Source organism: Trichosurus vulpecula, chromosome 1 (assembly GCF_011100635.1).
Source record: "Trichosurus vulpecula isolate mTriVul1 chromosome 1, mTriVul1.pri, whole genome shotgun sequence".
Taxonomy (NCBI): domain Eukaryota; kingdom Metazoa; phylum Chordata; class Mammalia; order Diprotodontia; family Phalangeridae; genus Trichosurus; species Trichosurus vulpecula.
In genome coordinates this window covers 437253732-437272858 of record NC_050573.1, presented here as the reverse complement: position 1 = coordinate 437272858, position 19127 = coordinate 437253732, and the positions used below count along the sequence as shown (strand labels likewise).

General features: G+C 40.9%; 1 protein-coding gene across 2 annotated transcripts; it reads left to right on the top strand.

The window, feature by feature from the left end:
- The first annotated feature begins 17 nt into the window (after positions 1–17).
- On the top strand, positions 18–18819 carry LOC118852977 (S-methylmethionine--homocysteine S-methyltransferase BHMT2-like). Of its 2 annotated transcripts, XM_036762745.1 has the most exons (8): positions 18–124; positions 5206–5338; positions 6450–6541; positions 7757–7948; positions 9676–9823; positions 15056–15238; positions 16098–16326; positions 18487–18819. In XM_036762745.1, exons 1-8 carry the CDS (start codon positions 92–94, stop codon positions 18566–18568), a joined length of 1092 nt encoding a protein of 363 aa, XP_036618640.1. In that variant the 5' UTR covers positions 18–91; the 3' UTR covers positions 18569–18819. The 2 variants fall into 2 exon arrangements, with proteins under 2 accessions (XP_036618640.1, XP_036618649.1); XM_036762754.1 differs by lacking the exon at positions 15056–15238.
- Positions 18820–19127: the final 308 nt, after the last annotated feature.

The following is a 19127-nucleotide window of genomic DNA, read 5'->3' as shown; positions in this document are numbered from 1 at the left end:
CCACTCCGTGGCTTCCAGCTACTTCTCAGGTGCAAGACAGCCACTTTGCCCTCTGAATCTCTGGGCCAAGGGTTATCCTAATAGTGGAGAGATGGCACCCGTCGGGGGGAAAAGGGTGAAGAAGGTGAGAGTCGTGAGGAGCCAAAGGCCTGCCCTTTTTGTGTCTGTCCGTCCGTCCGTCCAATTGTCCATCAGTCTATCTCTGCCTTGTCTGTCTGTTGCTCTGTGTGTGTCTGTGGTTGTGTGTGTTGTGGTTTTTAAGGCGGGGGTGAGGAAGGGGAGGGGGAAAAGGCTCCTTGTCTGTCTCTCTTCGTCTAATCTTTCTGAATTTCTCCCTCTGTGTGTTTCCCCCTGCCTACCATCACCACCTCACACTCCAGCGACCACCCTCGCTCGGTGCAGACCCGCAGAGCTGTCTTGATGGGCCCACGTCTGCCTTTCAACTCTTGCCTACTCCCACTCCATATCTCTGCCCTCTCCCCCCACCACGGGTTTAGCATCCACAGATCTTCTTGTTCTCCACCCCCCTAACCCCAACATAGTCCGAACTCCCTGCCCCGCCCCCCGACTGGAACTTCCTTCCGAACGAGGGGACTCTAAATCGCAAAAATTTAGTTGGAAGTGGTACAAACAGATCCTCAGATACGTAAAGGTTCAGCCCTCCTCTCTAGGTCAGTACAGAAATTTGGGGAGGGTGGGATAGGGGATAGATTTTACAGGAAAGACAAGCTGAACTTAGAAAACGAGCTGTCTGGGGCAGCTAGGTGGCGCAGTGGAGACAGAAGGACCTGAGTTCAAATGCAGCCTCAGACTGTGTGATCCTGGGCAAGTCACTTAACCCCGATTACCTCCAAAAGCCACAAAAAAAAAAAAACAACTGCCTCTTAAGGCAGACTACAGAAGCTGGAGGTAGCCTAATCAGAGCCCGGAGATTCCTACACCTTCCCTCCTGTTTCAGTGTTTTCAGAATTTAACAGAGTTTCCAGATCTTAATGTACATTCATTCAAATCTGCTCCAGAAACAGTAGATATGGCAGGGGTGGGAGGTAGGACCCCCTGAAGTAAAATAGCCATTAATTACTGCTGTATGACTGTTATTCAGATATTCAGCCACAAATTTAGCATCCTTTAGAAAATAAATCCCAAATCTGGCTGAATATCTGATTGTTATCTTTATGTTTAATATCAGAGACAGTATGGATGGTGTGGTAACTAGAATTCAGGGATTAAACCAGCACATATTTGATAGAGTATTGGATTTAAAACCAACAGGAAGTATATTCAAGTCCTCCCACACAGATGGAAGCTGTGTAACCTTGGGGAAATCACAACCTCTTGGCTTCATTTCCTCATCTATCAAATGGGGGAGAAGAAGAGCTTGAATTAGATGGCCTCTAAGGGCCCGTTCAGCTCTAAATCTATGATCTTATGACTAGAATTAAGACTATCTGGGTCCAGTACTTACTAGCTATATGACTCTGGGCAAATCATTTAACCTCTGTATGCCATAGATAATTCTCTAGGATTTACCTACCTAATCAGAGACTGGAAATTTCCTACAAACCTGATTAAATTGCAAATCCTTCAAATATTTGCATTTCATATCATGGAGACCCAACCAAAGCAGGTGTTTTTATTCTTTGGGAGATTCTAGTTGATTTCATATTTAAGATCAGAAGTAGGCTTTGGAGTGCTTTGAGAGTTTTTTCTTCTCCCCAAGGGGGAATCGACAGTATGCAAATATAGTGAAAATTTAAAAATGTAATCTTGTTCAGTGCTGACATTAAACACTTCTTGGTACAGTAGCTATGAGCTTCATCTTCTTATGCTATAGTCTTTGGGTGCATGAAGCTAAATTCTGGTTTTAGGTTGTCAGAACTGAAGCAGGAAAGAAGGCCAGTCTCTGGAGTTCACTGAACAGAAGCCAGAGCTCAGCCATGCATTCCTCTAAGCATTAAGACTCTCACTGGAAAACAAAACCAACTCAGCACCTTAACATCAGCACCAAGAGTTGTATAGGAGGGCCGAGAACTGTGTGATCATCACTATCCCACCCAGTCAATGGAACCAACTTATATCTTAGTATCATGTAAAGAGGATAAAGTTAAGACCTGACCCTAAAAGGTATCACCAAGAGAATGAGAGAGGTCAGGGGTAAGGCAGAGGGTGGGACCTAATATCAGTCACCCCGTTCCATGCACAGCAGCAGCAGCATCCAGACTAGAGAGGGGACAGGGCCTAACCAATAAGGCTATATGTGTTTCACTGACACTCTTGTGTTTAAAGGATTTTGTCTTATTATGGGGGAGAAAGCTGCACAAATAACTACAAGACCGGAACAAAGTCTAACCAACCAAGAGTGCTAGAGGGGACTGGCCCAAACACAAAATCCCAATCCAGGAAATGAAACAGAACCTATAAGTAAACAGAAGAAGACACCAAACACAATGAAGAGATACTATGGGTTCAGAAAGGCCCCAAAAGTAAACCCATAAGAAAAGAGTAACTCTATAACAACTACTAGTATGGTCTCAGAGAAAAGGCAAATTGAACACAAGGACCAAAGGAGTGGCTGGAAGTAATGAAGCAAGAAATAAAAAATAACTTTCAAATGAATGACAGTCTAGGAGGAAAAAGTTTTAAGGAGAATAAATATCTTAGAACAGAAGATAGGAAGCCTCATCCAAATAGTGGACTTTTGGGCGGGGGGAAGAATAAAACAAACAAAACTAATTGATTCTATATAAAACAAGAAACACTAGGCCAAAGTCAAAAGATTGGAAAAACAGAAGAAAATATAAAGTATTTACTATCAAACACAACTGACCTGGCATTTGTAAATAGGTTTAAACTCCTTTCATCTACTTCAGTATAAAAGCAGCAGAACACTCTACCCCAAAACTCAGACCATTCTAAATCAGTCTATAGTGCTCTGTAGTCTGAATAGAGTCAATTTCCTGACTTGTTATTTATGTAGCTTCTTCTCCCAGAACAAGACAAAATGCTTTAACCCAAGGGTGTCAGTGAGGCATATATAGCTTGTATTCTTCCATGGGAATGGTTCCATCTTTGGTTTATATGCAAATATACCCTATAGTTAGCTAATAAAAACCAAACCAAACAAAAACTGACCTGTAAAACAGGTCAAGGAGGTACAATTTTATAATCATGAAACACTCTAAAATCCTGATGAACCAAAACAACAACTGAACATTGTATCATGTAAGAAAGCTTCCTAAAACTATTAGAACCAGAGAACAAAGTGAAAATAAAAGAGAGTCCACTAATTGGACTGGAAGAATGGAAAGAACCACTAAACTGAAAACACTAAGGAATTTTATAGCCAAACCATAGAGCTAGAGAGAAAAAAATACTGCAAGCAGTCATAAAGAAATACTTCAGGTACCAAAGGACCACAGTCAAGATAACACAAGAATTAGAAGCATTTGCTATAAAGGTGAGAAAATATTTGAATATGATATTCCATAATAGATAAAAAGTTACAAACAAGAATAACCCACCCTGTAAAAGGGATAATTATATTTAGAAATTTAGATATATTTAGATATTTAGTAGAATTGGGTGCCAGAGTTGAGTGAAAACTTTGAAATACAAACACAATATTCAAGAGAAACCTACAAAGGTAAATATATTTGAGCAGTCGAAAGGGGACAAATGATGATGAGGTAGTTACATTCAATTAGAGAAGGAGCAGGTATTCCTTTCAAAATTTTATTTATTTTAAGGATTGAAGGGGACATTAAATAAAGCAAATCCAGGGCATGGGTGAGAATTTGTTCTGTTTTGCTGGTTGTAAGAAAGTAAAGAAAATAGAAACACAGAGAAGAAAGGGGACAAATCCACTGTTTTATACAAATGGATTGTTTGGGAAGATGAATATACAAATATGGAGGAACAGGTGGGGGGAATGGGCATCTCAGGACCTAACTCTAATCCTAAAGAGAGAAAGGAGGTTAGAAAAGACACATACTCCCTTCTTTTAAACTTACATACTTTATTATAGTTATTGGAGTGGCAAAGTAACGTGGATAAGGAGTCAGTCTTCAAATTAGGAAGACCTACGTTCAAGTCCCATCTCTGACACAAGTTGGCTATATGGCTCTGGACAATTCACTTAACCTCTCAGTGACCCAGGCAACTGTGTGATTCTGCATGCAAAAGAGATGCTAACTGGTATTAGAAAATGAATTTGCCTCTTTAGGAGTTCCTGATCCCAAAGAAATCATTGATCTAGTCCAAAAACTTAGAGTTATTACATGAACTGGATATACGTCCTCTAGCTATTTAAAGCAGGAAGACAATTGTGTTGTCTCTGTGCTAATATCATCATTATCTCAAACTAGACATGTACTTAAGAAGTTATCAAATGTGTCAAAGTGATTTGGCATCAAGTATAGCAAAACTCAAGTCACACAGTGGGATAGGTTAGACTTTGCATCAGAAAGATCTGAGTCTCAAACTGCCTAACACTGTCTTTGTGGCCATGGGGAGTGACTCAACTGTTACGTCATCTGTAAAATGGGTACAGTACCTATCCCTTAAGGGTTATTGTGAAGTTCAACTATAACTCACTTTGCAAGCCTGAAAGCTCTATGTAAACGTCAGCTATTAAGTTTGGAGAGATTCATTACTGGATTGGCTGCAAGGTGAAAAAATGTTTCATACCCTCCCCTGCCGAGCAGACATTTCTAAATTAAGAGGAGGGCCACATTTACCCAAGCCAATTGCTGTATCCTTGTTGTGTATTCTCTAAGTAAACCTCCTTTTGTTTTGGAATTTCCTACAAATATTTTCTTTCACTCCATATTGAGCCTAAATTACCAGGGGCTAGTCTGAGCCAGACTTGGCCTATTACACCCCGCAATCTAATTTCTAACCTCCACCCCTCACCTGAAACTGCTCACACCAAGTTTACCAGCCATCCTTTAATTGCTAATCCAGTGTTTCATTCTCAGTCCTCAATCTTCATTCTCTGCAGTATCTGACACTGGTGATCTCTACCATGCCCTTCATTCATTCCTCTTTGGAGTTTTGTGATAGTATTTTCTCCTGGTTCTTCCTCTACCTGTCTGGCTACTCCTCCTCAGTCTGTGCTGGAAAATCATTATTCATGTCCTGTTCCCTAAAAATAAGCATTCTTCAGGTCTTTAAAAAAAAACAACAACAAACTTTCTTTCTTTCTAGGGCATTTTAGAACGCCTGAATAGTGGAGAGGTTGTGATTGGCGATGGAAGTTTTGTCTTTACCCTTGAGAAGAGGGGGTATGTGAAAGCTGGACGCTGGACCCCAGAAGCAGCTGTAGAGTACCCAGAAGCAGGTAAATTAAAACATCCCATTTTTAAAATGTCCTCTTCTGCATGATGCTTTGTTCTGCCTTGCTCTAAACAATGGAGACAATTCATGTTCTCTGATAATTAATTCCATGGCATAGTAAATATATATTATATAAATGTATATTATAATTGTGTTATACTTATATACTATAAACATCTAATATATAAATATTAAAAATATAATATGCATAAAATATAAAAGAAAATATGCAAATGAAAGTGATGTGTATTAATCCCATTCACTGTCAAGAAACATTTATGAAATGCCTATGAAATGCCTGAGAATACAAAGAAGAGATTAGAAGGGAGCAACATGGGGAGGACTAGAAGGAGAGATGAAATTGGAGCCGTGAACTTTAAGTCAGAGGACCTAAGTTCAACTCCCAGCTTGGCCACTGACTAGACATGTGACCTTTCAAAAGTCATTTAATGGCTCTAGAGCTCTGTTTCTCATCTGTAAAATAAGAGGATTGGAGTAAAAGACTCTATGATTCCTTCTAGCTGTAAATCTGTCATGATTCATCCTGATTCCAAGGAGCTAACAGTTTAATGTGGCATAAAACAACACAATTATGTTAACCAAAGAAGTCCATAGAAGAGCTCTATACAAAATGCTATGAGAAATTCAAAGATGGCTTCATAGAAAATGTGGGAATTTGGGGGAATTTTTTTTGAGGGGGCAAAAATTTCAAAAGTAACCTGACACCCAAGTAATTAAGTGCCTCATCACTCAGTCTGCTTTAGGGACATTACATAAGTCTGATGGTAACTGAATTTGCCCCATTCTTCATGCCCACTAGCCTAGGAGTCAATATTCTCTAGAAGTTAAGGACTAAGGGTCAGCCAATGAGCGGCCGATGGCACTCCTGAAGAGCATAGGCCATCCAAATTATGCTTCTCCTCCCACCCCTTCCTGTTGAGGCTGCCTGTTCTTATTACTAACCTTCATCTGAAGGCTCTCATAAATACCAGGTCCCGGCTAGGTGTGACCAAGTGAAATATTAGTGAATGGCTAATGAAAATGGATTGAGGACATGCTATGGTGGCTTTCTGTTTGTTGTTTGTTTTTATTTCAAAACCCCTTTACCCTTGCAGTACGTCAACTTCATACAGAGTATCTGAGAGCGGGATCTAATGTCATGCAGACCTTTACCTTTTTTGCTGGCAAGGACAATTTGGAAAGCAAGGTAAACTGGGAAGCAGGAAAATGGTTCAACCTGAAATCAAAATACCTTCTCAATGGAAGCCTGTGCAAATGAGCTCATCTGTACCTATACTTCCTGTGTCGAAGCTTTATATACTTTCCCCTTCCCCTCCTTTTTCCGTCTTAATAAATGAAATTCTATAGGTTGGGGATCAACAAGAGGGATTAAAAGTATTTCAGAGGTGCTATGCCATTCTTCTTTGGGTTTATAGTAGAGCAGGGAAATGGATTCTTTTCTTTGATTGGAGTTGCCTCATTCATCTCGATTGCCTCCATTCATTGAGGTAGTGTGGTGCAGTGGAAAAAACCCAGCTCCTACCCTTTCCTGAGGACCAGTGATGAAGCATGGTATCCACCTCCTATTAGGTGATAGATTCACAACATAGACATAGATGTGGCCAGTGTGGGAATTTGTCAACTGTGCATATTTGTTACAAGGGTTTGTTTTGTTTTGGGGAGGGGGATGGGAAGGAAAAGGAGCATAGGGATAGGTTAACTTAAAAAAAGGAAAAGAAAGAAAAGAGGAGCTTTGAAGCATTTTTAAACACCAAGAAGAGAACAGGAAAAAAAGGCCAGAAAAAAAATCACAGACAAGCAGGGGAGCCTTGAAAGTTACATGTTGAATATATGTTTTATTGTAAAAGAAAAATGAGCTGCACATAATAGAGATTTTCAATTTCAGGTACAATCATCTTTCTCTTCTACTATGTTTGTGGAAATAGTCACTTTATTTGGTGTTTGTAAAACTCAGAATAAAATAAACTAATAAAATATGTAATACAATAAATAATCGAAATAATAAAATAAAAACACTAGCTCTCCAGTCAGAGGACCTGATTTCAAATCCCACTTTTGTCATGAGCATGACTTTGTACAAATCACTTAACCTCTGTGGGCCTCAGTTCCCTCATCTGTAAAGTGAAAGAGTTGGCTTATTTGGCCTCTGAAGTCCATCCCACCTCTGAACCTATGATCACTCCTACAAACTTTATTTTGTTCCTTCACTTAATTTTGCTACTTTGACCTTTCAATTGTAGCTTTAAACACTGATTTTGATAAAATTTTAATTCTTCCATATTTTGAACAGACTTCCTTGTACACCTCTAATTTTCCCTCTTTTTCACACTGTCCTCTATCTGATTTTGACTTTACAGAAAACATTAGTCCTACTATACAAATCCATGCTCTCTAATTTCAGTGGAAAGATGTAAATGAAGCTGCCTGTGACCTTGCCAGGGAAGTGGCTGAAAAGGGGGATGCTTTGGTAGCAGGAGGAATCAGTGAAACATCATTGTACAAAAGCCATAAGGATAAACTTGAAATTAAAGAAATTTTTCAACAACAACTGGAGGTTTTTACCAGAAAGAATGTGGACTTCCTGATTGCTGAGGTAAAGCCTTAATGATAAAGGAAAGAGGCTAGCTGGAATGCTGGACTTGGGGTCAGGAAGAACTGAATCAAATCCTTCCTCAGTTACTTCCTAGTTGAGTGACCTTAGGAAAGCCATTTAAACTCTATCTGCCTTAGTTCCCTCATCTGTGAAATGGGGGTAATAATAGCCCCTTCTTCACAGGGTTGTCATGAGGATCAAATGAGATAATAGCTGTAATACTCTTTACAAACCTTAAAGTGCCTTATTAATATTAGCTGTGATCATATTATTAGCAGGAGCTAGAGACAGGAAGATAAGACAAAGGGTCCCTTCCTTCACAGAGCTCGGGTAATTCCTACTTCTGAATTTCTACTCACGCTGTTTATAGTATATGGGAGTTGGCCTCTGGAAACCCAAGACCTAAACACAGAAAGCAAAGAACTAATAAGGAGATGAGAAACTACAATTATCCCTTCTACATCATGGCTTTCCTCATCATGGAGCAGAAGGTCAACATGGCGGTCATCACTGTATCGTGGGGCAACAAAAGAAATTAAATGGGAATTTTTGGGGAATTTTACAGAAGCTGCAGATGACACAGAAAAAGTTTAGAAACTCAGAAATGCATAACTATATGTATAGTATCATATAATAGCAACATATTTTATCTTTTGATACCATAATAATTCAGACCTCTTCTCTGGTATAAAGGGGGGGCCAAAAAATTTTACTCGGATTTTACAGATTGTGTAATCCTTTCAATGTGGAAGGGATAACTGTTGTTATTGTGTGTTTGTCCTTTGTTCTCAAAGAGGACCATGACATCAGGGAAGTGATGCCATGACTTGCAGTTGACTTTGATTTGAGTGGGGGAGGGCTGTGCAAGGTCACCAGCCTCACTTTCTTTTCCAGAGCCATCTGGGTCTAGTGGCCTGATATTCACCAGGATGAATGGAAATGGCCCAGGATGCACTGGGACACCCTGGCCCTTTCAGGCTAAGGTCTTTTTGAAGGGATAACTGTAAATGCATTTGCAAAGGTCGATATTCCTTTTGTGAACCCATGACTTAAAAAAAAAATTAGAGCCAGAGCTTTAGAAACCATCTAGTACAATCACCATTTTTTATAGATTAAGACAATTAGGATCACCCATGTAATAAGCCCTAGTAAGCCCCTGGAATTTGGTCCCAGCCTCCCCTGACTCTAGAGCCAGGGTGGTTTCCATTTTGCTGTGGTCTTTCTTTGACCATAATCCTCTCCTCTCTTCACCTACCAGCCAGTCAGAATCTTAAACATCCCACATCTCTCAATTCCTATAGCAAAGGGTTAGGGTTATCCTGCCACACGATCTAGCATTGTTCTCTAGCTTTTGTCTCTTTAGATAAACTGCAGAATTTTCAAGACTAGGATGCTTGCTTTTGTATCCCCTCCACAGTACTGGAGACATCATAGGAAATTGGTTGTTTCTGTTTCTGTTTATTGTCTATGGTCTTGTTAAGGAACATTTCTGAATGTAAATTCAGTATACTATTCTAACAGCCATTAAAATCATTGCTCAGAGAAATTGGCCTCGAGGTAAATGCTCTTGAGTACAGGTTGACTTCCTAAAAGAGTTTCATCATTGTACCCACATTTGGTAGATTTTTATGATTGTCATGTAAATTAGAATGCCACCTACTTTTTCTTTGATATATTCAGTAACTGCTTTATATTTGGGCCAGTAGAGTAAGTGAAACTTCTTTCAGTATTTTGAGTATTGCAAAGAAGCTGTGTGGGCTGTTGAAGTCTTAAAAGAGTCTGGGAAGCCAGTGGCAGCTACCATGTGCATTGGTCCAGAGGGAGATATGAATAATCTAACACCTGGAGAATGTGCAGTTCGACTGGTCAAAGCAGGTAAGGTTCTAATATGGGTCCCCAGCGTGATAAATAGCCAAGCAATTTAGTTTTTTTTTTAATTTATTTAACATATTTAGTTTTCAGCATTGATTTTCACAAGAGTTTGAATTACAAATTTTCTCCCCATTTCTACCCTCCCACCCACTCCAAGATGGCGTATACTCTGGTTGCCCTGTTCCCCAGTCAGCACTCCCCTCTGTCACCCCACTCCCCTCCCATCCCCTTTTTCCTTCCTTTCTTGTAGGGCAAGATAAATTTCTACACCCCATTGTCTGTGTATCTTATTTTCTAGTTGCATGCAAAAACATTTTTGTTTGTTTTTGAACATCTGTTTTTAAAACTTTGAGTTCCAAATTCTCTCCCCTCTTCCCTTCCCACCCACCCTCCCTAAGAAGTCAAGCAATTCAACATAGGCCACATGTGTATCATTATGTATAACCCTTCCACAATACTCATGTTGTGAAAAACTAACTATATTTTGCTCCTTCCCAACCCATCACCCTTTATTGAATTTTCTCCCTTGACCCTGTCCCCTTTCGAAAGTGTTTGTTTTTGACTACCTCTACCCCCATTAGCCCTCCCCTCCATCACCCCCCCCCATTTATTTTTATCTTCTTCCCTCTTCTTTCCTGTGGGGTAAGATTCCCCATTGGGTATGTATGGTATTCCCTCCTTAGGCCAAATCTGATGAGAGCAATGTTTACTCATTCCCCCCTCATCCGCCCTCTCCCCTCCTCCCACAGGACTGCTTGCTCTTGCCTCCTTTATGCGAGATAATCCACCCCATTCTATCTCTCCCTCTCAGTATGTTCCTCTCTCATCCCTTAATTTGATTTTATTTCTTTTAGATATCTTCCCTTCATCTTCAACTCACCCTGTGTCCTCTCTCTCTCTCTCTCTCTCTATCTCTCTAGATATATATATATATATATGTGTGTGTGTGTGTGTATGTATATACACACACACATAGATATATACATACATACACAATCACCCATATATATACATAAACATATATGTATGCATATTCCCTTCAGCTACCCTAATACTGAGGTCTCATGAATCATACTCGTCATCTTTCCATGTAGGAATGTCAACAAAACAGTTCACCTTTAGTAAGTTCCTTGCAATTTCTTTTTCTTGTTCTTTTTCTTGATTACCTTTTCATGCTTCTCTTGATTCTTGTGTTTGAAAGTCAAATTTTCTATTCAGTTCTGGTCTTTTCACTGAGAAAGCTTGAAAGTCCTCTATTTTATTGAAAATCCATATTTTGCCTTGGAGCATGATACTCAGTTTTGCTGGGTAGGTGATTCTAGGTTTTAATTCTAGCTCCATTGACCTCCGGAATATTGTATTCCAAGCCCTTTGATCTCTTAATGTAGAGGCTGCCAGATCTTGGGTTATTCTGATTGGGTTTCCACAATACTCAAATTGTTTCTTTCTGGCTGCTTGCAGTATTTTCTCCTTGATCTGGGAGCTCTGGAATTTGGCAACAATATTCCTGGGAGATTTCTTTTTGGGATCTATTTGAGGAGGCAATCGATGGATTCTTTCAATTTCTATTTTGCCCTGTGGCTCTAGAATATCAGGGCAGTTCTCCTTGATAATTTCTTGAAAGATAATATCTAGGCCCTTTTTTTGATCATGGCTTTCAGGTAGTCCAATAATTTTTAAATTATCTCTCCTGAATCTATTTTCCAGGTCAGTGGTTTTTCCAATGAGATATTTCACATTGTCTTCCATTTTTTCATTCCTTTGGTTCTCTTTGATAATATCTTGATTTCTCATAAAGTCACTAGCTTCCACTTGTTCCAATCTAATTTTTAAAGTAGTATATTCTTCAGTGGTCTTTTGGACCTCCTTTTCCATTTGGCTAATTCTGCCTTTCAAGGCATTCTTCTCATTGGCTTTTTGGAGCTCTTTTGCCATTTGAGTTAGTCTGTTTTTAAGGTGTTGTTTTCTTCAGTGTATTTTTCAGTATTTTTTTGGGTCTCCTTTAGCAAATCATTGACTTGTTTTTCATGGTTTTCTCGCATCCTTCTCATTTCTCTTCCCAATTTTTCCTCTACTTCTCTAACTTGCTTTTCCAACTCCTTTTTGAGCTCTTCCATGGCCTGGGACCAGTTCCTGTTTTTCTTGGAGGTTTCTGTTGTAGGCTCTTTGACTTTATTAATTTCTTCTGTCTGTATGTTTTGGTCTTCTTTGTCACCAAAGAAAGAATGCAAAGTCTGAGACTGAATCTCAGTGCGTTTTCGCTGCCTGGCCATATTCCCAGCCAACTAACTTGACCTTTGAGTTTTTCAGTGGGGTATGACTGCTTGTAGACTACAGAGTTCTATGTTCCACATTTGAGGGGGAGGTGCCAGCTCTGCCACACCAGCACTGCTCCTTCCCCAAGAACCCCCAACCCGAACTGGGCTTAGATCTTCGGCAGGCTGTGCACCCCTGCTCTGATCCGCCATTTAATTCCTCCCACCAGACGGGCCTGGAGCCAGAAGCAATAACAGCCGTAGCTGCCCCACCTCCGCTGCCCCCGGGGCTGGAAGCCAAACCTCGAACTCCTTCCACTCCCGCAGCTTTTCCCACTAACCTTCTCTGCAGTCTTTGGTGTTTGTGGGTTGAGAAGTCTCGTAACTGCCGCAGCTCACTGATTCAGGGCGCTAGGGCATGCTCTGCCCGGTTGCTGGTCTTGTTGGTCCACGCTGCTCAGGCTGGGCTCTGCTCTACTCCGTTACCAGCTCCCAGCTCCGTGTGGGATAGACCTCACCCAGAGACCATCCAGGCTGTCCTGAGCTGGAGCCCTGCTTCCCTCTGCTGTTTTGTGGGTTCTGCCATTCTAGAATTGGTTCAGAGACATTTTTTTATAGGTTTTTGGATGGGCTCCGTAGGGAGCTCACACTATTCTCTGCTTACCAGCCGCCATCTTGGCTCCGCCCCCCAGCAATTTGGTTTTTAAGTTAGTAAAGTTACTCTACTCTTTGCCATGAAATTGAAAAAAGGGGAAATCCCAGTAACTTAAACCCTCCCTGGGGGACACCTACCCCCTTTGTCCCACTTGGATCTGAAGTGCTGAGGTCAGAACGGAATTCAGTCTTAAGGAGTGACTGAGAGACTATCCAGATCTGAGCAGACATGTACTGCCAGAAAATGTCAGTATCCCAAAGGTTTCTCTGCCCTCCTAAGAAACTCCCAGGGGAAATGCAAATGGGACAGCACCTCTACACCTTACCCTGGGTTACTCCCAAGGTACAGACATCATTGCCCTCCGAGGGGGACAAATTTCCATCTGCACTCCCCCCCTGCCTTCGAAGAGTCCAAGACCTTCGAGGGGATAGAATGCTGCACTGGATAAACAACTGTGGCCTCTTTCCCTCCTTCCCAACACCCACCTTTCCCTGCAGTGAGGGGAAAGGCTTGGGAGCTCTGAGGGAAGAGATTAGAACCCTCCAGCCCCTTCCCAATAATACCCATCTCATCCTTTGAGTATCAGAGATATCATACCCCTTCTTCTCTATCCCATCTTCCCAGATGTTTGATGTTTCAATTTTGTGAATAAATTTAATTTCAAAATTTTACGTGTATACTCCAAAGAAAAAATTGAAAAAAGGAATGGGAGAAAGAATCTTTATCCCCTCAAAGGGCAACAGAAGTCCGAATATGGTAGACCCTTAACAAGATAGCCTTTGCTACCTCCAGCCCCTTATTTTTAGTGCTCTTTTCTCTTTTGGGTGGTGCAACTCACCCTCAAGCTTTAATGTGATCTCTACTCTGCTCTAAACTCCTATTTACCCCATGACTCAAGATCTTAGCTCTGAGATCGTAAGAGACTTGATTTGGTCTTTGTGGCCTCTAAATGATAAGACAATAATGGCTCATCCTCCAGCTAGGGTTTAGTCTCAGGAAACATCTGAACATGACTTTGAAGTCTCTGTTATTCTTGTTCCAGCTTCTGCTGCCGCCATGCTAATTACTCCTTAGCTCTAGAATCACAGGAAGGCTGAACACATTTCTAGGGCATCTGTCTTCAGTCCCTATTTGCAGGAGGAAACCTTGGCTCCTTCACTACCAATATGGAATCTGATGGAGTTCTTCCTGCAGAGGGGGGAGGAGCCAAAGGGTTTCTTTGTGCGTGGAAATGCACAGACCTTAAGAAGATATGCCGCAGTTCATTTCTTGAGCATGGCCCTAACCTTGCAGCCTCCATAGGAAAGAAGGCTAAAAATTAAGAGTAAACTCATCCAGCACTTTTAGAGCATACTCTCTAATCTCCATTCACTCATATATTAAGCAGCTAGAAGCATGAAGTGTTTTAAACTACCCATTTTCCTGGCTACCACTCAAAGCCACAGTGTTATTTCAGGTTGCCTCAGACTGATTCTTGTCATATAACTGGCAGCTAGGATCATAACTTTACATTAGTAGGGTAATTACAAGCCATTAGTCTAACATAGGCTCCCAAAGTGGGCCATACTGCCCCCTGGGGTGTGCTGGAATGATGGTGGGGAGGCATTGAATAAAGGTAAGGGAGTGGTGGAAGCATAAGGAAATAAGAGAAGAGAATTTTGCAAAACTGTTCGTTCATGTTTCATCTGTTGTGTTAACAGGGTGAAAGTCATAGTGATTACATTGTTTTCCAAATAAACACATAAAATGCAAGTTATAACTGATAAGCGGTCAAGTCCACCAACAGGTCTTAACAAGCAAGTATTGGGAGGCAAGTGTCTCAAATTGTTGAAAGTCCAGCATGCATTGGCAGAAATCTGTGTGTGTGTGTGATGGCTTGTTTACAGTACAATACTATTTGGTTACATGACACAATATTGCAGCATCAAAATTTCAATACAGGAAAAAACCCACAAATTTACAATAAATTATTAAATTTAAGATATGTATTTTTAAAAAACATCTTTAATATTTTTTGAGATGATACGAATTTTTTAAAAAAACACCATTAAAGGACTAAAGAAAGTAGATTTCCAGGGGGGCACTGAGTAATTTTTTTAAAGGGGGCAGTAGGCCAAATAAGTTTGGGAACCTGTGGTCTAACCCCCCCCCCCTTTTTTTTAACAAAAGTTGAACCACAACCATGAGATCTCTTACCATCTCACCATCTGACCTTGGACAAAAGTAATTTGTCATATGGTGAGATAGATAGTAGAAGATTCTCCACTTCTCCAGTCTTTAAGAATTGCAAAAGGGAAAGCTAATACTCTTTCCTTAATCTTTTAGGAGCTTCCATTGTTGGTGTGAATTGCCGCTTTGGACCAGAGATCAGCTTGGCCACTGTGAAGCTAATGAAAGAGAGCCTAGAGGCTTCTGGCCTAAAAGCTTACTTGATGGTGCAGTCGCTGGGGTTCCACACACCCGACTGTGGCAAGGGGGGCTTTGTGGACCTCCCGCAGTACCCTTTCGGTTAGTGAAGACACTTGGTTGAACATTTCTTTGGCTCCCCATCCCGCGAAGTAAAAACTATGAGGAAGAAGCAGCTATATTCTGTCCCACTGACCTTGTGAGGTCAAGGAGAGTTAAAAAGTTTGACATTAACTACAGTGAGACCCAGGCAAACACTGTTCTAATATATTTAGTCTTGAACTTGGGTGGGAAATTGGCTCCAGGAGAGCAGCAACCTCTGCCTCCCAAATGGAAGATGATGAGCCTGGAGAAATTTACCAGCACACAGCCTCCCACCCTCATCTAATCAGTTGTTAAGTCCTGACTTTGAAATATGGCTTGCATCTCACCCTTTCTTTCCATTTCCACAGTCACCTTTCACTCTAGTTTGGACCCTGAAAACCTCTGCCCTGGACTAGCCTTCTGACAAATCCATCTGCTTCCAGGCCTTCTGCACAAAGAAACCCAGAGAGATAATGTCCTTGTTTTTGTTGTTCAGCGATGTCCAACTCTTCATGGCCCCATTTGGGGTTTTCTTTGCAAAGATACTGGTGTAGTTTGCCATTTTCCTTCTCCAGTTCATTTTACAGATGAGGAAACTGAGGCAAACAGGGTGAAGTCACTTGCTCAGGGTCACACAGCTAGTAAGTGTCTGAGGCCAAATTTGAACTCAGGTCTTCCTGACTCCAGGCCTGGTATTCCATACACCATGTCACCTAGCTGCCCCAGAGACTAGTGCAAAAATAGAAGAGAGCTCTCAAAGTGAAATGGGATGGCTATAAGCACAAATATATCCAAACTGTTACCTGAGACTTTATTTGTAGTAAATATCTGATCAAACCATCTTATTACTGAAGCAAAAGGGTTATTTCTATTACAGGTCTGGAACCCAGACTTGCTACCAGATGGGATATTCAAAAATATGCCAGGGAAGCCTACAACTTGGGTGTCAGGTACATCGGGGGCTGCTGCGGATTCGAGCCTTATCACATCAGAGCGATTGCAGAGGAGCTGGCTCCTGAAAGGGGCTTCCTGCCTGATGCTTCTGAAAAACATGGCAGTTGGGGGAGTGGTTTGAGCATGCACACCAAGCCCTGGATTAGAGCAAGGTAGGCATGATTTCCTTGGTTGTGATTCAGTCATTTCGGCTGTGTCTGCCTCTTCATGACCCCGTTGGGGGTTTTCTTGGAGTGGTTTGCCATTTCCTTCTCCGAGTCATTTTACAGATGAGGAAACTGAGACAAACAGGTTTAAGTGAATTGCCCAGGGTTACACAGCTAGTGAGTATCTGAGGCCACATTTGAACTCAGGACTCCCTGACACCAAGCCTGGCACTCTATCCACTGGGCCACCTAGATGCAACAATCCACGCTCTCCTTACATTTCTTAATCTAAAATCACATTTCTAATCAATAGTAGAAGAAGAAAAGAAGAGGAAGAAGAGAAGGAAGAAGGAGAGGGAGAAAGAAAGAAAGACGAGGAAAGGAAACAAGGAGGGAGGGAGGAGAGAGAGAGAGAGAGAGAGAGAGAGAGAGAGAGAGAGAGAGAGAGAGAGAGAGAGAGAAAGGAGGGAGGGAGGGAGGAAGGAGGGAAGGAAGGAAGGAAGGAAGGAAGGAAGGAAGGAAGGAAGGAAGGGAAAGAAATGGCAGTATTTTCTGACTTGAATTTGCAGGCCGGATCCCCAGAAGGCAGCTAGTACTCCATACAGTCAGTATCTATTAAAGAGAACATTTGAACTCAGATCTTTTTGGTTCTAAGGTCAGTCTTCTATCTACTACTCACTCTGCCTTTCATAATTGCTATACCGTAACTACATGGAATTAAATGATAGAGGCAGCAAACTTTGGTACTAATCATAAAGTTTATTGAACACACGCATAATTCAATCAATATCCTTTGTGAGTTTTTAAAATACAAATTTTCAAAGACATTAAACTTCATTTACTAAAGTTGCGACATAATACTGTGCACTATTGGCCAGAGATTTTTCTGCCCCTTGAACTCTCCTGCTTACTGACAATTCCCAGATTTTTGTGGTTACACTGATACTTATGTAAACCAGGTATCTATGTTTTTGATCAACAAATATTTATTGCTTATCTGTTATCATAGGTAAAAGGAAAACATAAAACATATTTTTGAACACAAAGGTCTCTTACTATAAACTTTTATACCAAAGATTCTTAACCTTTCTTGGACCCAGCCTTGACAGTTGACGAAGCCTATAGATTCCTTCTCAGAATAATGCTTTTAAGTGCATAAAATAAAATACCTGGGGTTATAAAGGAAACCAAGTCTATTGAAGTTGAATTATCAGAAATAATTAAAACACAAGTTCACAGACCCCAGGTTAAGAATCCTTGCTCTACGGGCAGCTAGGTGGCACAGTGAGTAGAGCACCAGTCCTGGAGTCAGGAGGACCTGAGTTCAAATCTTGTCTCAAAAACTTGACACACTTACTAGCTGTGTCACCTTGGGCAAGTCATTTATCCCCAATGGTCCTGCATTCCCCTCTCAAAAAAAATTCTAGGGGGAAGCTACGTGGCTCAGTGAGTAGAGCACCAGCTCTGGAGTCAGGAGGACCTGAGTTCAAATGTGACCTCAGACACTTGCCACACTTACTAGCTGTGTGACCTTGGGCAAGTCACTTACCCCCAGTTGCGGTGCCTTCCCCCCTCAAAAAATAAAAAGAATCCTTGTTCTATGTTCTTTCTCTGTAAACAGGAGATAAGCAAATTAGTGTACTGACAGGGAAGCTGTGAATAATAATGTTTTGTTGCATCGAATAAGGTCTATGTCTTGATGAGTGCTATCATGCTGTTAAGATTTACAGTATGTGCAATCCAACAAATTTTGTAAAATTCAAGTAAATTCTCTCTTGTTAATAGTCAATAATAAAGCAATAAACTAAGGAGATCTAAACAGAAAACAAACAAAATACAAGTAATGTGACCTTGGGAAAGTCATTTCGCTTTCCTGAGTTTCAGTTTCCCCATCTTTAAAATGAGGAAAATGAGGGTTAGATTTACCACTCTCCAAGGAACTTTTAAGACCCTGTCCTAAATATAGCCTCCATTCCTTCCATTAATTCATGTGTTAATAGATGTTCTCTATTAACAGAAATTCATTAGCTTCAGTTGTCCTTTAGGACAAAAGTTAATGTCTAAAATTATTAAGTATACAGAGCAAATTTGCTTAAGTGACAATTTGTTTAATTGAACTTCTGTTCCTTGGTTCAAAATTCTAAGTGAGACTTTCCCTCTCCACAGGGCACAGAAGGAGTACTGGAAGAATCTGTTACCAGCTTCAGGAAGGCCACACTGTCCTTCTTTGTCAAAGCCAGATGCCTGAGGACGCTGAAGGAATAGCTGAGTTTAAATAGCAGCAAGAGGTCCTGGCTAAGTGTCCTCTCCTCCGTGAAGCCTTCCCTGTCTAGTCCAGTCCAAATGAATTGAAATTAGCCTTTGTGGTCAGGACCACAAGGTTTGGGGTCCTTTGTTATTCTCTAATTGTTCAAAAGGCCTAACAAATTTGTCCTGAGTCAAGGAGACAAAATAATTTGCTAAAAATCCTGAATTAAAAAGTACTTACCAATGGTGAAACATGTTTTGATTCCTTTTTTAAATTCCGTCTTTGCCAAGGAGGTAGGCAGAGGTGTGAAAAACCTCAGAGGTGCTCCTGAAGCCCAACCACAAACCCATTTTCATGAAAGACCAAGGTTTTCTCTTTAAAGAGGAAAGTTTTCCCTTATCCCCAGAAGAGACTTGGAATTACACAAGTATTTGCATTATTATAAAATTTGGGAATTGTCAGAAAGCCATAGAGTTCAAAAAGAAGAAATCTCTGTTTAGGCATTAGTTTGTAATTGTTGTTGCTATTGTTTGTCCTTTGTTTTGGAAGAGGACCGATG